The sequence below is a fragment of the Neofelis nebulosa genome, chromosome 1 (assembly GCF_028018385.1).
Source record: "Neofelis nebulosa isolate mNeoNeb1 chromosome 1, mNeoNeb1.pri, whole genome shotgun sequence".
Lineage (NCBI taxonomy): Eukaryota > Metazoa > Chordata > Mammalia > Carnivora > Felidae > Neofelis > Neofelis nebulosa.
The window spans coordinates 135,376,975-135,398,384 of NC_080782.1; the positions used below are offsets into that span (position 1 = coordinate 135,376,975).

Below are 21,410 nucleotides of genomic sequence, written 5' to 3' on the forward strand. Positions count from 1 at the left end.
GCCAGGACTAGAACTGAGACAAAGGACTTGCATTTCATCACTTGCCCACCATGTGACTTAGACAAGAGGTTCAGCTCTCTCGGTGTCAACTCTTTTGTCTCTCAAATGAGGAAAACAAAACCTGCTTTGCAAACTTTACAGGGTGGGTGTGATCATTAAGTGAATTGGAGCATATGCAAAGCCTCATAAATTCTGAGGCACCGTATAAATGAGTGGTGTTTCAATGACCGTAATGTTGAACGTGTCCTGTGACCCCAACTTCAGTCTACATGCAAGCATTTCAAGGGCTCCTCAATGATCTTTTAAAGAAATGTTATAGACTTGGATTAGAAACAGAATCAAGTAATGACTTGTGATGAATAGTCACATAAGAAGGAGAATGGTAAGGAGAAGGCCCCCTGCCACTGTGCATGTATTCCTTGTATGTCCTGTGGGACACACTTTTGGGGAGAAGGAGGGAGGATCCCCTAAAGGGAGAGGATGTGTGTAATATCAATCATCATGGGACAGGAAATGGGAATGTCTTCCTCTCTCAGAGACTGTTTTCCTTGCTCTTGGGTCCAGATTGTGAAGCCAAGTTCCCAGGTGGTGGGAAAGGTGCCCAGTTACACAGGGAGGCAGGACAAGGATGAAGAGTGAATTAACCTAACCAAAGTGAGCCTCTGGCTTTCACTCTAAGAACTATCTTAGAAGGTGATCTCTATATCCTTGGGATATCCCACCCAGTAAACGTGCTTTTGTTTATCTGGGGCCTAGGGCTACACTGGATCGTCTAACAAAGTGATTTATGGAAGGGGGTTTGGCACTTGGTGTCACTTTAATCTCCAGATGGTCTGGATGAAAGGTTAACGACATGGGCGGTCAACTGTGTTGACCTGATCGAACTCTAATAAAAACTCTAGACGCCAAGGCTGAAGTAAGCTTCCCTGGCTGGGAATACTTCATGCATATAGTCATATATTGTAGCCAAGAAAAGTTAGCACTTTCCATGATTCTACTGGAAAAGGACAAGTGGAAGTTTCTGACTTTGAACTTTCCTTGATGCTGCCCACTGTGTCTCTTCCCTTGGTTGATTTTAATCTGTATCCTTTGGCTGTGATAAACTGTAACCATGAGTATAACAGCTTGCAGGGAGTTCTGTGAGTCTGTCTGCCAAATCATTGATCCTGAAGGTGGTCTTGGGGATTCCCAAACTTTATAAAGGGACCGCATGAAGACGGGCAGGACCTGTGGCCTCTGAGAGCTTCCTATCAAGGAACCCTGTCCTTGCTACTCTGCCAGATTCATTTAGCTGTCTCCGAATTGTAGCAAAGTCTCATGAGATGTCCATCTCGGTCTTCGCTATGCAATGGCTAGAGTCCCCCAAGGGGCTCAGGAGAGAATCAGCATGAGGCAGATAGTAAATTAGGGAACAAGAGTGGCACTGTTAGACCAGCGCCCCTGCCAAGTTCTCTCTGGGTGCTGTTTTAGCAAGGGAGCAGGCGGGTGTTCTCATAAACTCCCCCATGTCTCAATTCCTGGATAGATGCTTTCAAAAGCCTACCTTAAACTAATTCATTCAAGGAGCCACAGCAGGATCACTATCCCTAAGTCACAATGAAGAGATCAGCTGCAGTGGAGCGATTAGCCCAGCGCCCTATCACAGAAGTAGGAATCAATCTCAGGGCTTTTGTGTCAAGTTCAGGCCTCTTTCACACAATATCACAACAACTTTTCCATCATTCAAATCACCTACTCAGTTTATCATCCATAGTGTGCCTTATCCTGTTCTTGGTAAGGGCAGACTTTTTCTGTGCAACAACTGTAAAGGACATAGACAGGAACACATGAAAGAGATCCAGAATTTCCAATGAAGATTTTATACTTTTAACAATCAGTTCCGTGGGCAGAGAAGTTTATCTGTGACCACTGTAGTGACTGTGTTCTAGAGTCAGGACCATGGGTAGCAGGTGTAGGTGGAATAAGAGAACTTTTCTCTCATTAGTGCCAGGTAGTACTTTACTAATACCAATTCATGTGTTTCTTTGAGCTACATTACTAATGCAATTTAGACTTAAAAAAAATCTCGGGGTGCCTGGGTGGCTCGTTGGTTAAATGTCTGACTTCAGCTCAGGTCATGATTCATGGCTTGTGAGTTGGAGCCCCAAGTCAGGCTCTGTGCTGACAGCTCAGAACCTGAAGCCTGCTTCAGATTCTATGTCTCCCTCTCTCTCTGCCCTCCCCCACTCTCTCTCCCTCTGTCACAAACATAAACATTACAAAAAATTTATAAAACAAAATCTCTGTGATGTTAAATGATTTAACCAATACATATAGTGTGAATCTGGTATATAGATAATTCAACTATGTTCAGAAATACACAGCTACTTGATAATGTTCATGTAGAATATAAATAAAAGTAAAGAATTTGTACTCATTTTCCTACTTTAACATTTTCATTTCAGTAGGAATAAGGGATTCCAGAGCCCTTAAAGATTGGTTCCTACATCCAGCTCAGGTGATTTGACATATAAGGGCTTCACAGAAAGAACAGTGGAGGAGTAGTTGGAAGACCAACTTTGAGACCTGGCTTTACCCCATTCCTCTATGAAATCTTGGATGATAAGAGAGTTAACCTCTCTTTGATGACCAGTTTATTGCTCTATAAAACAAGATGCATGGAAAGGACCACCCAGGAGTGTTGTCAGATGCAGCAAATAAAAACACAGGAAGGACAGTTACATGTGAATTTCAGAGAAACAACAAATTATTTTTAGGGTAAGTGTGTCTCTTACAACATTTGGGATATACTTATACCAAAAATATTTGTTGCTGCTCTGAAATTCAAATTTAACTGGGTTTTCTGGAAGCCCCACCATCCAATAAATACAAAAGAAAGGGTTCGTTACCCACAAGGCAATGCACACATCCATTATGGTATCATCAAGCACCTCCTTGAAAATGAGGTGCAACAGCTTGGCAATGGCACTTTCATTGGGGAATCACAGCAGGTCTTTAAGGGTGGTCTAGGAAGCCCTACCCCCTTTTCAGCAGGGCCATGAGATCAAAACTATTCTCATAATAGCACAATGACATTATTTTCCTGTTTCTCTCTCATTCTCTCTCAAATGCATAGTGGTTTTTCAAGAGCTGCACCAAGTGTGGGATCACCACTGACTGAATGCGGAAGCAGATACGAGAATCTATCCTCTACTGAGCCAGATGTTAAAGAGATTTATAAAAAAAGGTAGAGCAGTGCCACTCTTCTCACTAACTTGTTTTTGTTTTAGAAAATGTAGTGATTTTTTCATAAAAATGTTTTATGTTATCATGAAATGAGGTGACATCTATTACAAGCAAATAAATAACTACTTTAAATGGTCTCCGTTTTAATTTGGAATATGGTGAATATCAAAAGATATAACCCATAGTGACAGAAGCTCTTTGGGGTCCTTGATAACTTTTAAGAGTGTGAAGGGGTCCTATTCCAAAATGTTTGAGAAGCATTGGCTTACTGTACTCCTGTTGATAGTTTCACTTCTTCACCTAAAGGGAAGGGGTTCTCAAGTGTGGGTGGCCCATGGTAAAAGAGAGCGAAGAGGAACACATAGCCTGGTACCACCCTGACAGGATTAAAATCCCAGCGCCACCATTTAATAGGCTTTGAGACTTTTCTCAAGTTACTTAACTTCTTTGTGACTCAGTTTCTCAACCGCCGCATGGACACGATGGTGACGGTAACAGAACGTACTTACCAACAGTACATACTTGTCAGAATGACGTAAGTTAACACATGTGGAGTTAGAATGGGAGCTACACGCAGCCAGGGATTCTTGTCTCTTTGTATCAATCCCTGGCACATACCAGGACCTTAATAAATGTTTGTTGGATGAATAAAGCACCTAGGACAGCAATGCCCAAACAGGCATTCGGTATAATTCTATCATTCTGCTCCTTTAGGCATGTTTCCAATAAATCGCTTTGGCAGATCATCAATCTGTGACTATCTGAGGTGACTAAAAGATGAAGGAGCCTGCTGAGGACGGACACGGGGAGAACTTGCCAAGCTCGTTGAGGTAGCCGCCGTGTTTCCAATCTGCCGGCAGCGTCCCCGTGCAGTCCGCCACAGGGCCTCTCTTCCTGGGATTCACATTTTTCAGATTCACAAACAGCTGGTTGTTCTTTGACTGTTAAAAACATAAACCGTAAACGGCGTCAAAAGAGAATACAGCGTGGCACAGCACAGTGTTGCCGATCTGGGGAAAGCATGTCCGTGGCAGGAATCGAGGGCTGCTTTTCCAGTGAGGATGCACAGAGGGGCAGAGGTGACCACCGGGCAGGCCGCAGAGGGCAGCAGGAGTACGTGTCTCTTGGCCCCAACTAAACCCCCTATGGCCTCAAGTTCGTCACTTCACTTAGTCGCCCTGTTCCCATTAGACTTTACTTGGGTTAACATGCAAAGAACTTTGAAGCGAAAACACCAAACTCTGGGTTTGAGCTCTCCCGCAAAACACTGCATGATTTTGTATGAGTCACTGGTGACCCTGAGCAGTTTTCTTAGCTATAAATACGAGGAGGAGATTAGGTACTTTGCCTCCTTCTCTGAAAATGTAGGCGAACAGATGGCAAGATACACATGGAAGTCTCCTGGGAAGGTGAAGTACTATCTACCTATCAGGCACTGTAGTTAAAAGCCAGCTGCATTAATGTAATTGCAACTGGATTAACTTAACTACCTTGGTTTTTCTTCCAGCAGAGAGCTGGAATCAGACGATCAGGATTGGAGGAGCACCTGGGTGGCTCAGTTGGTTAAGCGTCCAGCTCTTGATTCGGGCTTGGGGCATCATCTCATGGTTCCTGAGATTGAGCCCTGCATCAGGCTCTGCACTGACAGCGTGGAGCCTGCTTGGGATTCTCTTCTTCTCTCTCTCTCTGCCCCTCCCTTGTTCTCTCTCTCTCTCTCTCTCTCAATAGATAAATAAATAAATAAATAAATAAATATTTTTAAAAAAAGACAATGGAGACAGGAAATATAATTTGGGGCACTCAGAAGGAAGAAATGTTTGGGATTTCGGAGCAATCTAGAAGAGACTGGGGTGAGGTGAGTGACACAAGAGGAGAAGCCTGGGTATCCAACCTCTCTGTGCATCTATATAAAATGAGGATAAAAATCACTCTTGATTCATAGAGTTGGTATGAAGATTAAATGAATTTATATTTCTAAAATGATTAGAAATGCTTGGCACATAGTTTGTTGCTATTTGATCATTTGTGACCTACAAAAAAGAAATCTCATGTGGTTGAACCCAAATAAAGGCATGTGGTTGCTGTTTTTGTTAGGAAAGTGCAGGGGGCCCCCAAAGGGCATTAGAAGAGACGTGGTCAGAAAAGACAAAAGCAAAGGCCCAGGATGGAGTCTGCTTAGGCCTGCTCTGAGACATCCTTGGAAACCTCATGCAGTATGAGAAACGTTTTTCCAAAGAGGTGCAACGGAAACAGCGCAAATTGGAGACAAGGAGACCGGGGACCATGACTCATCCTGCAGCTGCCTCCCTCAGCAACTAGGAAGCTGTGTTTTGGAGTGACTTAAAATCCCCAAGGCTTGTGTTTTTTACCCGTAAACTTGGGATTCTAATACGCACCCGCAAGACTGTTGGGAGGAACCATCGAGATAAGAGATATCAAGCTCCTAGAACCCCATCTGGGAAACGGCAGCTCTCCCCTATATGCCCGTTCCTTTCCTCACCCCCCTACCCACCTTCGGCGACCTGGAGCCATTTCCTCTCACCTTTGCGATGGTCATCCTGTCTCTGTTGTTGACGTGTGGAGATGTGGCGCACTGGGTAAGCGTGTGGTAGCTGGGGTTGGTGAAGTAATGACTGTTAGCATTTCCGCTGTTGCTGTGGGGAAGGGTTTCTGTAAGAAGAGAAGGAAACAGTTAAGGTGACAGGCTCTTCTAAATCTGTGCAGGTAAAAAGAAGGCAAAATAACAAGTATGAATATTGGTACCACTTCCAAATCACAGGCTGGGCAGCATCCCCTCCTGCCTAGCATACTCAGCAAAGCTTCTAGAAGCAGCAGGTGTCTGCCCTCCTACCTGCCTCCCAAAAAAGTGTGCACGGGTCCTCAGACAAGTCCTCTTTGCTTTGAGGCTTATACACCTGGAAAGCCATTGCTTTGAAACTAATCCTATTGTAACTTTCCTCTTTTTTTTTTTTAAGACACTTAAGCTCTTGCCATAATATTCTTTGCTAGAAATACACTATTAAGTAAATCAGCTGCTTTTTGTATTCCCCCCAGAATCAGTGTATTTATAGACATGTGACCCACCTGAAATCCTGCAATAATTGCCCAAAATAATAAATATTTAAGGGTTCAAGTTTATGTGGTTACTTCTGATGAATGAGCAGGTCACTTAAAAATCTACCTTTATGGGGACGTGTGACAGAGAGATTCTAAGGAGTGTTCTTAATGAACGGCTTTGGTTCTTGCTAATCCCACAGAACTGTTTCTCATAGCAACTTGGTTGCTATGCAGTTAATGATGTGTATGGGCCCAGGGACAGGTTAGAAGGCACTGTGTTAAGAACCCAAGGCCAGAGACAGAAGACCTGTTCCATGACTTTGCCAAAATTATGGACACCTCCTTCTCTCCACTTCCTATCCCTGACATATGGCAAAAGCTTAGATGCCCAGGAAAGCTGCCACCAGGTTGAAATTCCCTAAGTCTAAAGCAACCTCAGGGATGCCTCGGTGGCTCAGTTGGTTAAGCAGCGGGCTTCGGCTCAGGTCATGATCTCGCGGTTTGTGAGTTCAATCCTCATACCAGGCTCTGTGCTGACAGCTTCGAATTCTGTGTCTCCCTCTCTCTCTGCCGCTCCCCTACTTGCTCTCTCTCTCTCTCTCTCTTTCAAAAATAAGCAAATATTAAAAAGCTTTAAAGCAATCTCATAATGAATTCAATTTCAAAACCCTCCTAGAAGACAACGGTGGTCATTCTGCTCCTGTCAACATATAAAACACATCTGTAACAAGGGATGTTTTCCCAACATACACTTTCTTCCAGGCTGATGGACAGCAACAATGGACGGCACAGCCAAACACCCAGTTTCAGAGAACCAGGATGAAACCTTACTTTTCAAGGAATAGGATGGCTCTAGGGACCAGTCTTACCTGAAATGGCATAGTCTGCATTCATGACCCTGAGAGCAGGGGTGTAGGTAACTGCTGGCATGCTCGATTCCTTTCCCTTCTGCTTCTGTCTATAAATAACGAACAGCGCGAGGAGGAAGAGAACAACCAGCACCAGGATGATGATGCCGACGATGGCCCCGATCTGATAGGAATCGGCAGGGAGAGCCGTGCTGGTTCTGCTCAAGCTGTTCAGATTTCCAACGATGATAACACCAGCTGGCCAAAGGAAAAGAAGAGATCTGAGCAAGGACAACAACCTGCCAGATGAATGTTTGCACTCTATTTGCAAAATTGTCTCACCATGCCAATGACTGGGTATGTTCAGTCAGTGAAATGTTAATTCGGAAACCTTTGGAAACAGCAGGAAGGAAAAACAAACATTCTTCATTTGCAGATGCTCTTGGTTTGTCTGTGCCCAGAACAAGGCTGCTCTAAGCCTCAAAAATGAGACCAGATTTCCTGAACCCAAAGACTCCACACTAGGGTTTGGGAGCTTCCCACACACTGCAGATTAAATGCTTAGACCAGAGGCGGAATTCATTGGTGGTAACGATTTATCTAGTTTTTACCATGCTTTATTTATTATGCTGTAGTAAGCTTATGAAGGGCTAACTCCTAAATGTCTCAACTGCCTAACCTTAACTTTAGGTCTATATCTATCCTCAGCATTTCTTTTTTTTTTTTTTTTAATGTTTATTAAGTTTTGAGAGAGAGAGAGAGAGAGAGAGAGACAGAGAGACAGAGAACAAGACAGGGAGGGGCAGAGAGAGAGGGAGACACAGAATCCGATGAAGGCTCCAGGCTCTGAGCTGTTAGCACAGAGCCCGACACAGGGCTCGAACCACGAGATCATGACCTGAGTTGAAGTCACTTAATCAACTAAGCCACCCAGGAGTCCAAGTATTTCTCTTTTTTAAATTTAAAAAAAAATTTTTTTTTAACGTTTATTTATTTTTGAGACAGAGAGAGACAGAGCATGAACGGGGAGGGGCAGAGAGAGAGGGAGACACAGAATCGGAAGCAGGCTCCAGGCTCTGAGCTGTCAGCACAGAGCCCGACGCGGGGCTCGAACTCACGGACCATGAGATCATGACCTGAGCCGAAGTCGGACGCTTAACCGACCAAGCCACCCAGGTGCCCCTTTTAAATTCTTTTTGAGAGCGTGTGCACAGGTGCACCCCCTGCCTTGCCCCCCCCCCACAAGAGCGTGTGCGAGCAGGGAAGAGGGGCAAAAGGAAAGGGAAAGAGAGAATCTTAAGCAGGATCCATACCCAGCATGGAGCCCAAAGTGGAGCTCAATCTCATGAACTGTGAGATCATGACTGGAACCAAAATCAGGAGTCAGACGCTTCACCAACTGAGCCATATAGGCGCCCCTATCTTCAACATTTCTAGGAATAATTTTCCTTCCAAGGATAACTCCATCAAAAATCTAGTTCAAGATGAGGGTCTGCCTTATCCTAATTTCAATGGACTCTTTCCCCCAAGTTGTATTGTTCCATATAGTGATATTTTTTTTTGTGACAGAAAGGTCTGTTCCAATAATAGCTGATGACATCACCTTAAAACCTTACTCGTTAATATTTAAACTTTAGCTTTATATAATTTCTCCTCATATTCCATCCAATGGGGACAGGAAAGCTCTGAAGTGGGAGTCAAGAAACCAGGCATCTAAAAAACTGATCCAGATATCCTAAACTTTCCTTTAGGCACTGAAGGCTACAGTTTCACCATCTACAAACAAGGCACCTGGCCGCCCAGAAGGTGCTTCCAGCTCAAACGTCCCTGTGACCTCATGATTCTAAGCATTAGACTTCTTATTAGACAGCGTGCCCTGAAACATACAGCAGTGTGCACTGTGATCACAATGCATGCGTCCTGATGATGTGACTGTGGAACAGAACATCTTGTTGTTACGACAGACAAATATAATTCATGAACATGCAAAAGTTACTTAATGAAAGACAATGAAACAGGAATACATACAGAGTGTACGTTTTAAGATGGCTGCCCCACAACACTGTATAAATTTTCCAAAGCCCCCTAGAGCCCATGTGGTTGTTACCCTCTGAAGCAGAGTCATACATTTCAGGAGCTCTCTGGTGGCCACGCTTTAGAACCATCAGAAGAACTTTCTCTTTTTTTTATTTTCATTTTCTTTTTTTTTTTTTTTTGAGAGAGAGAGAGAGAGAGAGAGAGAGAGAGAATGCATGAGCAGAGTAGGGTAAGAAGGAGAGGGAGAGAGAGAATCTTAAGCAGGCTCTACTCTTAGTGCACAGCCTGATACAGGGCTCAATCCCACAACGCTGAGATCATGACCTGAGCTGAAATCAAGAGTCGGACACTTAACTGACTGAGCCACCCAGGTACCCAAGAACTGTCTCAAAGGCCGCATCCGTTCCAGAATCAGAATTGCCCAAGTAGGACTACATATATGACCGTTCTCAAGTTACTGTGATCCACCCTTGTTAAAAACCATAGGCACAAGCTTCTTAAAAAGGTAAACATATGCCTGTCATATGTCATATGAGCCGATCATTCTACACCTATAAGTTTATCCAAGAGAAATGGAAGTACGTATCCATACAAAGGCTTGACACATTATTGTTCATAATAGCTTTATCTATAATAGCAAAAACTGGAAACAATCCAAATGTCCATCTACGGATGGATCAGTAAACAAACGATGATATATCCATGCAGAGGAATACTGTTCGGCAATAAAAAGAACAGAAGTATGGATTCATACAGCAACGTGGTTCAACCTCAGAATAATTTTGCAGAGCAAACAAAAGCAGACAAGAAAGAGTACAGTGTGATTCTACTTACATGAAATTCTAAACAATACAAACCCACCTGTAGTCACATCAGTGGTTGCCTGGGGCCCCGGGAGCAGTGGTGGCAGAGAAGAGCATGAGGTAACATTTGGAGGGGGATGGGGGGCGGGGGAGGGATGTATTCATGATCTTTATTGTGGTTGTGGTCTCATGGGTATATATGTTTGTCAGATTGTATCAGGTTATATATATACTGCATGCTGTACATATATACATTGTGTATGTATGTATATATGTGTGTATATACATATTTATATATATATATACGTATATACACATAATATAATGGTATACATGCATTGCTTTTTATGGGCTAGTTATATCTCAGTAAAGGTGAAAACATTCGTAGGCACAGCAGGAAGTTCCTGAGCTTTGGAATCAGACAAACGCAGCATCTAAGCCCTGACGTACATATAGCTATGTATTCGATAATAGCTACGTCACGTTGGGCAAATGACTCAACCTCTCTGAGCCTTACCTTCCTCACCCATAGGACAGCAGCAATGAGGCATTCATCTGGCAACTAAACAACCAGCTACACCTTGCAGTGGAGGTGCAAATACTTCATGTTGCCTGGTACATGGTGGTTACACAGTTCGAGGCAGTAGGACCCTTTACTAGTATTCTTACCTTGATCGCATCGCGCCCCCTTCCAGCCTGGGCTGCAGTAACAGGTCCCAGTGATATGGTCGCAGGTGGAGTTGTTCAGGCAGTCACATATCTGGCGACAGCCATAGCCATATGTTCCTGCAGGGCACTCTGAGAAGGAGATGAAAATCCAACATAAGCTGTCCAGCTTTCGGGATGTGGGGCAAGGCTGTCTCTTACTATATGATCCTCTGTGTCTCAAGGGCAGCCCTTCCGGGGGATCCTTACGCAGGCAGACCCACCCTGGAAGTCCTAGAGCTGGCCAGGATTCCCTGCCACATGGGATTCGGGGCCATGTGGCACAAGGCCAGACACTGAGCTCCTTGCCACAGCTCCTGACTCCTGCAGCTTCTATGTACCCACTTCCCTGATGGGTAAGTTGAGAGTCTGCAGAACCCAACAGAACTGATGAAGATCGTGAGCAAGGGCAACCTGAGATGACCCCACCGGGCAAAACTGTGAGATAAAACACTAAAGAGTATGGACAAGAGATGGCATCCTTGAGAACGTGAGCACGTTCCTGACGACTCGGGGATCTTCCAAGTGGCGCATTCCAACTCGGATTAGCTGGGAACAGGGACAAGGGAAGGGCAAGTCTTGTTAATTTTCTAGGTAAGAACTTCATTTGCCATAGAATGGCTCAAAATTTGGATGTGCAAGTTGAAGCCTGAGAGACGAAAATACTGATGTTTTTATGATGCACTCTTCATAAGAGTTGGGTGTGAATTTCAAAGAAGAGTCAAATCTAAAAATCATCACCAAATACTGATGTTTTCTGTAAAGTGAGCAGCAGGGGGCAATGTTCTATTATTATTGGAATTCTCTGTCACAGTGTTTCTGTTTACAAAAGAGCACCAGGAGAGTTCTCCAAAAATAGGGATGTTTTAATTTGATGTTCAAAGTAATCACGGAAGCACTTAAGCAGCTTTTATTTAATAAGAACCATAACCGGTCTGGCATTCAAGGGAAAGTCATTTTAGAGTCTGTTCTGATTCTAGGTATGTGCACATATGTTTAGACATTTATGCACACACACACACACACACACACGCACACACACACACACACACACAATATTTACACACACAAGGGGTATGCAGGAAACCGTGTGACTCAGTACGTGTTTCAGGATGAAATGAATAGCAGTAAAAAACTAAAATTGGGACATCCGTTTCCAGGCTGATTCCTGGAGGTCACTCCTGTTATATTTACTATACAGGAAGATATGCAAAAATAACTCAAGGGTTTAGTACACAAGACTGAGACGACCTGGATATTCCAGGGGTGCTGTGAGGTGCTGCTGGGGTAGAGGGAAGGTGATGGTTTATTGCCAAAGCCCCGTCCTGCTGATCTGCCTTTCCGGCCATAATGCTCCCACAGCCCTGTAATCTTTGCTGCGTCCTTGCCAAGAGCGCCCTCTCTGGTAAGCAAGAACGCTCCTGTCCCTTTCTTGTCATCTATGATAAAAGACTGAGCCCCATTACAGCTCTAAGACCCTATTTATTCATTCTGAATATTGAATGAAAGTCACAGAGGAAAGTAACAAGAGACTACTTTGAAATACTCAATCTAAACCTAATTTTCTTATACCCTGCAGACGCATAGCTGTAGCGGCAGAAATGGCAAAAAAGGCTGCGTAATTCCAACAGAGCATATTCTTCTGGAGTGGGATTTTTACAGCAAAAAAATTTAAGGCGATATATTGTCTTGAACGTTGTAAAGACCGAGATGCACAGTTGCTAGGGGAAACAGTAGAAAAATACTATCTAGCAAAGGTTGTCGGAAGGGGGGCAACGTTTGTATGGACCTCATTCCACACCCACTGAGGGGCTGGGAGCCCCTACCTGCCTTTTGTGCACTCAGCCTGGCCCCAGAGAATGCATTCTCCTCCAGTGTGGACCCGGGCTCTGACTCTGACTGGCTCGTAACGCCCTTGAGCAGCCACGTTCCAAAAATAAGCAGGAGAGTTAGAGAGAGCCAGGGTGAACAGATGGAAAACCTGAATTCTGTCTTCCTCCTTGGAGCCACACCCCCTCCACCCAGAGCACTGATTACTTACCCAGAAGAAGTTTAGGGGGAAAGACAGCCAGCAAGGACCCCGAGGTGGCCAGCTCTCTGGGAGGGTTGATAGTAACAGTCAACAGTGCTGGTAAGTGACCAGCCATCCATTCAAACAACTTGACAGATGCAGGTCCTGCCTTCATATTGTTCAGGCATGTAGGAAAACTGATTCTAGGGGAAAATACCAAACAGACGGGTCACCCTCCCGTACTTACTCTGTTCACAGCGCTTCCCCATGAACCCGGTCCGGCATGTACACTGTCCAGAGATGTGGTCACAGTCAGCTCCATTTTGACACTGGCATATCAACGCACAGTCCTTTCCGTAAAAACCCAGAGGACATCCTGTGCAGGAGGGAAGGACAGCAGAGTCAGAGGCTGCTGAGGAAAAACACAGCTCTTGCTTCCCACTGTTTGTGTTTAAACCTGAAAGGTCCTTAGCCACTGGAAAGTGAATAACGACAGTAATGCAGATCTCAGCTCGTCACAAAGGCTTCTTTGAAGTCCCAAGATGGGGCACGTGCAAGGAGGTCATAATTCATGAGCGGGAGGCAGAATGGTTCCATACCTGGTGCTCCTGGAGACAAGACTAGTATCTTCTGACAAAGCACGCCACCAACCCTGCGGAAGTATGGGGGCAATTCCTTGCATCCTTTCCCTGAACTACTAGACTCCTGGACTCAAATGCCATGGACTGAAATGGGTATTATATATTAAAATTACCCATATGCTTTTACTTACAGCACAGAACGTCTCTCAGTCTGCGGCTAGCCCTGTCCACCGTATCCTTTACTGACTTAGATAACATCTCCTTCACCAAAGATGTAGAGTAGAATGTTAAACTCAAAAACAAACAAACAAACAAACAAACAAACAAAACCCCAGCACTTCATAGGTGCTTTGTAAAAAAAAAAAAAAATCCATAAACCTAACACTGCTGTATGATTTTCCAGACCCAGACCTCTTGGCTGAGGACACACATAAGCCCCATGAGCTGTCCTGGGCCAGCAGCTGCCCAGCAAGGGTGTGGGCTCTCTGGCATAACAAAACGTTCAATACAGGCTGCTTGTATGGCTACTTCTAAGTATCCCATGTGGATTTTTATTTTCTCTTTTTCTAATGGAGGTTTTAAGCAAAGTTCAACTTCCAAGAAACAGAGGCAGAGCACAGATGCCAGCATGCAATGACAACTGCCATTGCCATATATTTATTTAGCACCTAATCAATGCCAGATGCTTTGCATGCATCCTCTCACTGAATCTTCACCGCAGTGCAGACACACAGGGATGGATATTCCTACTTAGAGCAGGGAGCCCAGCCCTACACGCCCTAAGTCACACAGCCAGCAAACTCAGGCAAGTCTGGCTCCAGACCCCATGTCCTTCCCACTTTTTTGTGCTATGTCCATTTACAAAGGTCCTCTGATTAAAGTAGACCCTAATATTGGAATGATAAATAGTAATGTGTAAGTAGTTTTCTCTAAGTAGCTGAAAAACTTTCTATATATACAATCTTGGCAGAATATGCCTGAGACAAGATCTCTACTTGCCAATGCTCCCTTTTGAACAATGGCTCAAGGTTTATACCCACTTCCAGGAAGTTTCAAAACACTTGTTCAGCCTATTCTCCAGTTTTCTAATTAGTGTTAAACAAGTGATGCCCAATTGTTTCATTAAATTTTTTAATGTTTATTTATTGTTGAGAGAGAGAGAGATGAGCAGGGAAGGGGCAGAGAGAGAGGGAGACACAGAATCCAAAGTAGCCTCCAGGCTCTGAGTTGTCAGCACAGAGCCCGATGCAGGGCTCAAACTCAAGAACCACAAGATCATGACCTGAGCCGAAGTCGGATGCTTAACTGACTGAGTCACTGAGTGCCCACCTAATTTTTTTTTTAAGATTTTATTTTTAAGTGACCTTTACACCCAACATTGGGCTTCAACTTAAGACTCTGAGATCAAGAGTCATATGCTTTAATGACTGAGCCAGACAGGCACCCCAAGAATTGCCTAATTTCTGACCTATTTTTCTTTCTCATCTCATTTCTGGGATTTCTGGGTGCTCATCGATTGGGAGAATAAATATTGTTGAAATTTCAGTACTACCCAAAGCAATCTGCACATTCAATGCAATCCCAATCAAAATTGCACCAGCATTCTTCTCGAAGCTAGAACAAGCAATCCTAAAATTTGTATGGAACCACAAAAGACCCTGAATAGCCAAAGTAATATTGAAAAAGAGCGAGGCATCACAATCCCAGACTTTAGCCTCTACTACAAAGCTGTCATCATCAAGACAGCATGGTATTGGCACAAAAGCAGACACACAGACCAATGGAATAGAATAGAAACCCCAGAACTAGACCCACAAACGTATGGCCAACTAATCTTTGACAAAGCAGGAAAGAACATCCAATGGAAAAAAGACAGTCTCTTTAACAAATGGTGCTGGGAGAACTGGACAGCAACAGGCAGAAGAATGAAACTAGACCACTTTCTCACACCATTCACAAAAATCAACTCAAAATGGATAAAGGACCTGAATGTGAGACAGGAAACCATCAAAACCCTAGAGGAGACAGCAGGAAAAAACCTCTCTGACCTCAGCCACAGCAATTTCTTACTTGACACATTCCCCAAAGGCAAGGGAATTAAAAGCAAAAATGAACTATTGGGACCTCATGAAGATAAAAAGCTTCTGCACAGCAAAGGAAACAACCAACAAAACTAAAAGGCAACCGACGGAATGGGAAAAGATATTTGCAAATGACATATCGGACAAAGGGCTAGTATCCAAAATCTATAAAGAACTCACCAAACTCCACACCTGAAAAACAATCCAGTGAAGAAATGGGCAGAAGACATGAATAGACACTTCTCTAAAGAAGACATCCGGATGGCCAACAGGCACATGAAAAGATGCTCAACGTCGCTCCTCGTCAGGGAAATACAAATCAAAACCACACTCAGATATCACCTCACGCCAGTCAGAGTGGCCAAAATGAACAAATCAGGAGATTATAGATGCTGGAGAGGATGTGGAGAAACGGGAACCCTCTTGCACTGTTGGTGGGAATGCAAACTGGTGCAGCCGCTCTGGAAAGCAGTGTGGAGGTTCCTCAGAAAATTAAAAATAGGTCTACCTTACGACCCAGCAATAGCACTGCTAGGAATTTACCCAAGGGATACGGGAGTGCTGATGCCTAGGGACACTTGTACCCCAATGTTTATAGCAGCACTCTCAACAATAGCCAAATTGTGTAAAGAGCCTAAATGTCCATCAACTGACGAAAGGATAAAGAAGTTGTGGTTTATATATACAATGGAATACTACTTGGCAATGAGAAAGAATGAAATATGGCTCTTTGTAGCAACGTGGATGGAACTGGAAAGTGTTATGCTAAGTGAAATAAGTTATATAGAGAAAGACAGATACCATATGTTTTCACTCTTATGTGGATCCTGAGAAACAACAGAAACCCATGGGTGAGGGGAAGGAAAAAAAAAGTCAGAGAGTGAGGGAAGCAAACCATAAGAGACTCTTAAAAACTGAGAATAAACAGGGTTGATGGGGGTAAGAGGGAGGGGAAAGTAGGTCATGGGCATTGAGGAGGGCACCTGTTGGGATGAGCATTGGGTGTTGTATGGAAACCAATTTGACAATAAATTTCATATTAAAAAAAAAAAAGACTCTGAGATCAAGAGTCACATGCTTTAATGACTGAGCCATCCAGGCACCCCAAGAATTGCCTAATTTCTGACCTATTTTTCCTTCTCAGCTCATTTCTGGGATTTAAAATTTCATATTATGATTAAAAAAAGAATAAAATGATATATTATTGGGGCACATGGCGGGCTCAATCAGTCAAGCATCTGACTCTCGATTTCCGCTCGGGTCATGATCTCATTTGTGGGATCGAGCCTTGTGTCAGGCTCAGCACGGAGCATGGAGCTGCTTGGGATTCTCTCCCTCCCTCTCTCTCTCTGCACTTTCCCTGCTTGTGCTCTCTTTCTTTCTCAAAATAAATAAATAAACTGAAACCAAGTGTATACTATTATTGGTAACCATCATTCGTGCTTTCCCGTGCTGTCTCCTTTATTCATTTGAAAGCAAGAAGATAGAGAATAGTCTTTTTTCTCCCTGACAGTGCTGAGCTGTGGACTACTTTGCACATTATATCCTATGATGGTAAAAACCTCACAGAAGAAGAAATGGTTGGGGCACTATGTGATATAAAATGGAAAAAAGAATGAGTGGTTCTTGAAGCATGATCCCAGACTGGCATCACCATGTGGAAAGTTGTCAGCAATGTGAATTCTCAGGTCCCACCCCAGACCCAGTGAATCAGACACTCTGGGAGTGGGGCCAGCAGTCTGTGTTTGTCATGCCACCTAGGTGACTCTGACGCTCACTTAAGCTTGAGAACCACGGAACACACTCTTCTCCAAGAGCACACATTACGTCGGGGAGCAAGGCTTGTGATCTTCACTGCCTTTCCAGCCACAGTCACTTAACCCAACCTTTGTGCTGTTGGAATAAATGACAGGGTGGACATCCATGTAACCACCACCCCAGTTTGAACCATTATATAGAACATTTTCATCACCTTTCATGCACCTTCCCAGTAGATAATACTAACAGATCAATTTGTTTGTTCTTGATCTTCATATAAAAGGAATCACAGGGATGTCTGGGCGGCTCAAGCGGTGGAAGTCTGACTTCGGCTCAGGTCATGATCTCACAGATTGTGGGTTCGAGCCCTGCATGGGGGCTCTAGGCTGTCAGCACGGAGCCGGCTTTGGATCCTCTGTCCCCCCTCTCCCTCTCTGCCCCATTCCCTTTCACACTCTCTCTCTCTAAAAATAAATAAAAACATTAAAAAAAATAAAAGGAATCACATACTACAAAAATGTGTACATATGTCTGTACAAAGATACATGTATTGATAAATGATAGGGAGTTTGGTGCTTATACATAGGGTCTGGTCAAAGGAGAGTGAGGAAAGAAACTGCACACCATCACATACAGCACTGCTCCACTTCAGTGTCCTGCAATGACATACAGACAGAAAACTTGGAACGTGACAGCTCATAACCACACAGAGGCAGTTAGACGTCTAGTGGTCACGGGGGAGATGAAACAACACTCCAACGCCAGGAACCCTGGGTGAGCTCAGCTTGTGCATGCAAAGGGCGAGGCTTGGTCCCATCCCCCTTGGGTGTGGCTCCCTTGGTGAGTCTCGGAAGGCTTGTCACTTACTCTGAGTGCAGTATAGCCCCGTCCAGCCGGGAGTGCATTTACATTCCCCATCATAGGCGCTGCAGAAGGCCCCGTTGTGACAGTTGCACGTGTGGATGCAGTTCGGGCCCCAGTGGGCAGGCGGACAAGCTGAAACCACAGCACGCATGGAGAGTTCAGTTAGAGCCCGGAGACCAGCACCCAGCAGAGGGAACTCCGTCCTGCTGCCCATCTCCTTGCATATGGGAGGTTAGCGGTGTGCATCAGGACTAAGAAAGCACGGTGCTCCCAGACTGACTAATACCCAGATGGCAACATTGACTGCAACGGCAACCATCATTACTGCCACTGTATTCATGGACAGACTGCGGAGTGAGGCAGGCAGAACAAAAAGCATCTACAGTTCATAGATTTACTTGCCTAACAAATGCACACTGAGCTCCTATGTGCCCAGCACTGTTCTAGACACAGAAGAGATAGCAGAGGACCAGGCAAGGTCCAGACCGCCCTTTGAAACCTTATACAGTAAAACCTTGTTTTGCAAGCATAATTCACTCCAGAAACATGCTTATAATCCAAAGCACCTGTATATCAAAGTGCATTTCAAGAACCATTGGCTCAGTTGTGATCATGTGACGTTGGACATCATGTGCTCCTTGTATTGCAAGACATCACTCACCAGAGCCGCTCCCTCAGGGTAGGCTTCCCCAAGGAGAGAACATTTAAGCAGAGATAAGATGGACAAAATGATAGGACTAAGAAAAACTAAGGGATCTGGTGTCACATAAGTCACACACCAGTCGCTCTGCTCCAGAGTTGTCACTAGAGATTTGTTTAAAGTTTAAGGTGTAAATTATACGTAAGAATTGGTTTAATCATGAAAATTCTTAATTGGATGAAGCAGAAAATAATAAAAGGAAATCATTGGAGGGTCACTGTCCATTTAAGAGCAAAAAGAGCTTCAGATAAAGTGTCTGTGAAATATCATATTATGGGGTAAAACGATTTGATTTACCAAAAACAAACAAAAAAACACACAGAAAACCTTTTCATTTATACTAATGCTTCAAGAATAAACCTGCTGTGGGGCACCTGGGTGGCTCAGTCGGTTAAGCGTCCAACTTCGTCTCAGGTCATGATCCCAGGGGTTGATGGGTTCGAGCCCCGCATTGGGCTCTGTGCTGACAGCTCGGAGCCTGAAGCCTGCTTTGGATTCTGTGTCTCTCTCTCTCTTTCTGACCCTCCCCCGCTCACACTCTGTCTCTCTCTCTCTCTCTCAAAAATAAATAAACATTTAAAAAAAACTTTAAGGAATAAACCTGCTTAAAATGAGGACAACCATTGTATCTACATGAGAAGATGGGTCTTAGCAGAACCAGCTGATCATTTCAAAACAAAACGAGATCAAACCATCATGCTGTTTACCTTAAGAGTATACAGTGATGTATGCTAATTATTTCTCAATAAAATCGGAGGAAAACAAAGCAGGACCATCTATAATTTTTATTTGGTTACCCAGTAGGGAATATGGCCCAATGAAGATAGTAAGTCTGAAGTAAGTAAAAAGTAGAAAAAAAAATTCTCCTGAAATTGTGTGCACCATAAGTTGCCCAAGAACAAGGGAAAAATGATAGGTGACGTTCAAGGTCTGAAATTAAACTTAGAATGGATTTTCTGAGCCCAATACCCTCATTTTACAGATTAAGAGTTACTGAAAAGTGAATAAGCATGCTACCCATTTAGGCTCTTTGCAAGACCTTATTTGGATTTAACATAGGAACACTGCATAGAGCTCTTAGTGGGGGAAACAGCCATTTAAAAATTAAAATAATGTATATCATAATTATTCATATATTATTTCTTGATTATATAAACACTCTTACTTTAGTCCTAAAGAATTTGAAAACCAATGAAGATCAATGGTTGTTCCTAAATAAGACTTACGTTGAGAGCAGTCACTGCCAATCCAACCCGGGTAACACTGACAAGATCTGTCAATGGGGTTACAGGTTCCATTGTTGGTACAGGTACAAACTCCTGCACAGTTTTTCCCAAATCTGCCGCTGGGACACACTGTGAATAAGTTTTAGGTCAGTAACGCACAATTACATCTCATTGCATGGAACTCTAGAGTCTTGGGACAGAAAACAACTTTGAAAGCCATCAGCCCAGCTGCCCATTTAGTAGCTGCCTCCACTCAACAGCACCCCGTCATCTGGAATGGGCTCATTTTTAGAAACACACGAAGCCCAACATTCTCATTAAGGCATCACAAACGAGGAGACATCATCACATTTCTGGAAATCTGACTTCATGGCTTCTTGCTCAGGGAGTCCAAACCCTCCCTGATATTGATTTTTCATGGGATGCTGTTTCCAATTAAAACCGAAGAGGAGCACAGCTCAGACAGTAGAGAGATTCTGCCGGGGTGGCAAGCCAGCTTTTCCAAAGTCATTTCTGCAGAAGCTGCAGAAAGGGCATCCCAGAAGGCATTGATAGCTGGTGGCTGAAAACGTCCTCGGGGAAGCCTGAGAGGAAGCCTGAGGACAGATTGCACGGGGCTTGCCCGGCACCGTGCACCTCCCCCCAGACACCGTGCGCCTTGCTTACCTTCATTGCAGAGAGCACCTGTGAAGCCAGGCAAGCAGTCGCACAGGCCTGTGATGTGGTGACAGGGCCCACTGCTGTGCACACACTGTGGACATGTCTGGCTGCAGCGATGCCCATAAAAACCGGGGGAGCAGACTGAAAATAGAATGGAAATCAACAGTTATCTTTCCTGAGACGTATTCCTCTCAAATTCCACATCAGGATCTAGTTGAAGTTTGGGGCAAAAAAAATTTTTTTGTTTAACGATACCGAGAATTTTCCAAGTCTAAAACAAGCACCAAAGGAAGAAGGGTAGTCCTTAATAATGAAAAGAAACCATTAAACTGAATTGCTGGAGGGCAGGCAAATGTCTCTGTCCTCTTTATTTTCTCATTTATGGTCCCAATTAACCTGGGGCCTGGCACACAACGGGGGCTTGAAGAATTTTTGTTGAACAAATAAATGAAAGGAAATAAAATTCTAAAATCTAATAAGGCCAAATAAATACTCTCAAGCCATGTCTTGATCCTTTTTTCTTTAAGACTCATTACTGGCAATAAACAGATCTATAGTCTGAATTAAAAGATGGTTCCTTCTCAACGTGGTCCAGATTAATGACTGTGATTGAGAAGTGAGCAAGCAAAATGCTACATAATTAGGTTCTTCTCAAGACATTACTTGGATTTAAATGCAAGACAAATGCATAGAGCCTTCACTGAAAAAAGAAAAAAGTCATCTAAAAATAAGGATAATGTGTCTTAGAGCCATATATTCTTTTCTTGATTACATTTACTAAAAGATTTCGTAAAATCTTATGGATCCCCTCCTCTCTTAAAAATCCCATTAACCAATGTCAACGGCCTCCATTT

The 21,410-nt window shown here is 43.8% G+C and overlaps 1 protein-coding gene across 2 annotated transcripts in view; it reads right to left on the minus strand.

The window, feature by feature from the left end:
• The window catches only part of MEGF10 (multiple EGF like domains 10), a 187,649-nt gene that overhangs the window by 7,178 nt on the left and 159,061 nt on the right, over nt 1-21,410 (minus strand). For both annotated transcript variants that reach the window (XM_058737309.1, XM_058737318.1), the window contains 8 exons: nt 20,563-20,697; nt 19,897-20,025; nt 17,974-18,102; nt 12,934-13,062; nt 10,640-10,768; nt 7,152-7,388; nt 5,768-5,895; nt 4,043-4,166 (listed from right to left, as the gene is read on the minus strand). In XM_058737309.1, the coding sequence (XP_058593292.1) occupies nt 4,043-4,166; nt 5,768-5,895; nt 7,152-7,388; nt 10,640-10,768; nt 12,934-13,062; nt 17,974-18,102; nt 19,897-20,025; nt 20,563-20,697 (1,140 nt within the window). The remainder of the gene's footprint in view (nt 1-4,042; nt 4,167-5,767; nt 5,896-7,151; nt 7,389-10,639; nt 10,769-12,933; nt 13,063-17,973; nt 18,103-19,896; nt 20,026-20,562; nt 20,698-21,410) is intronic.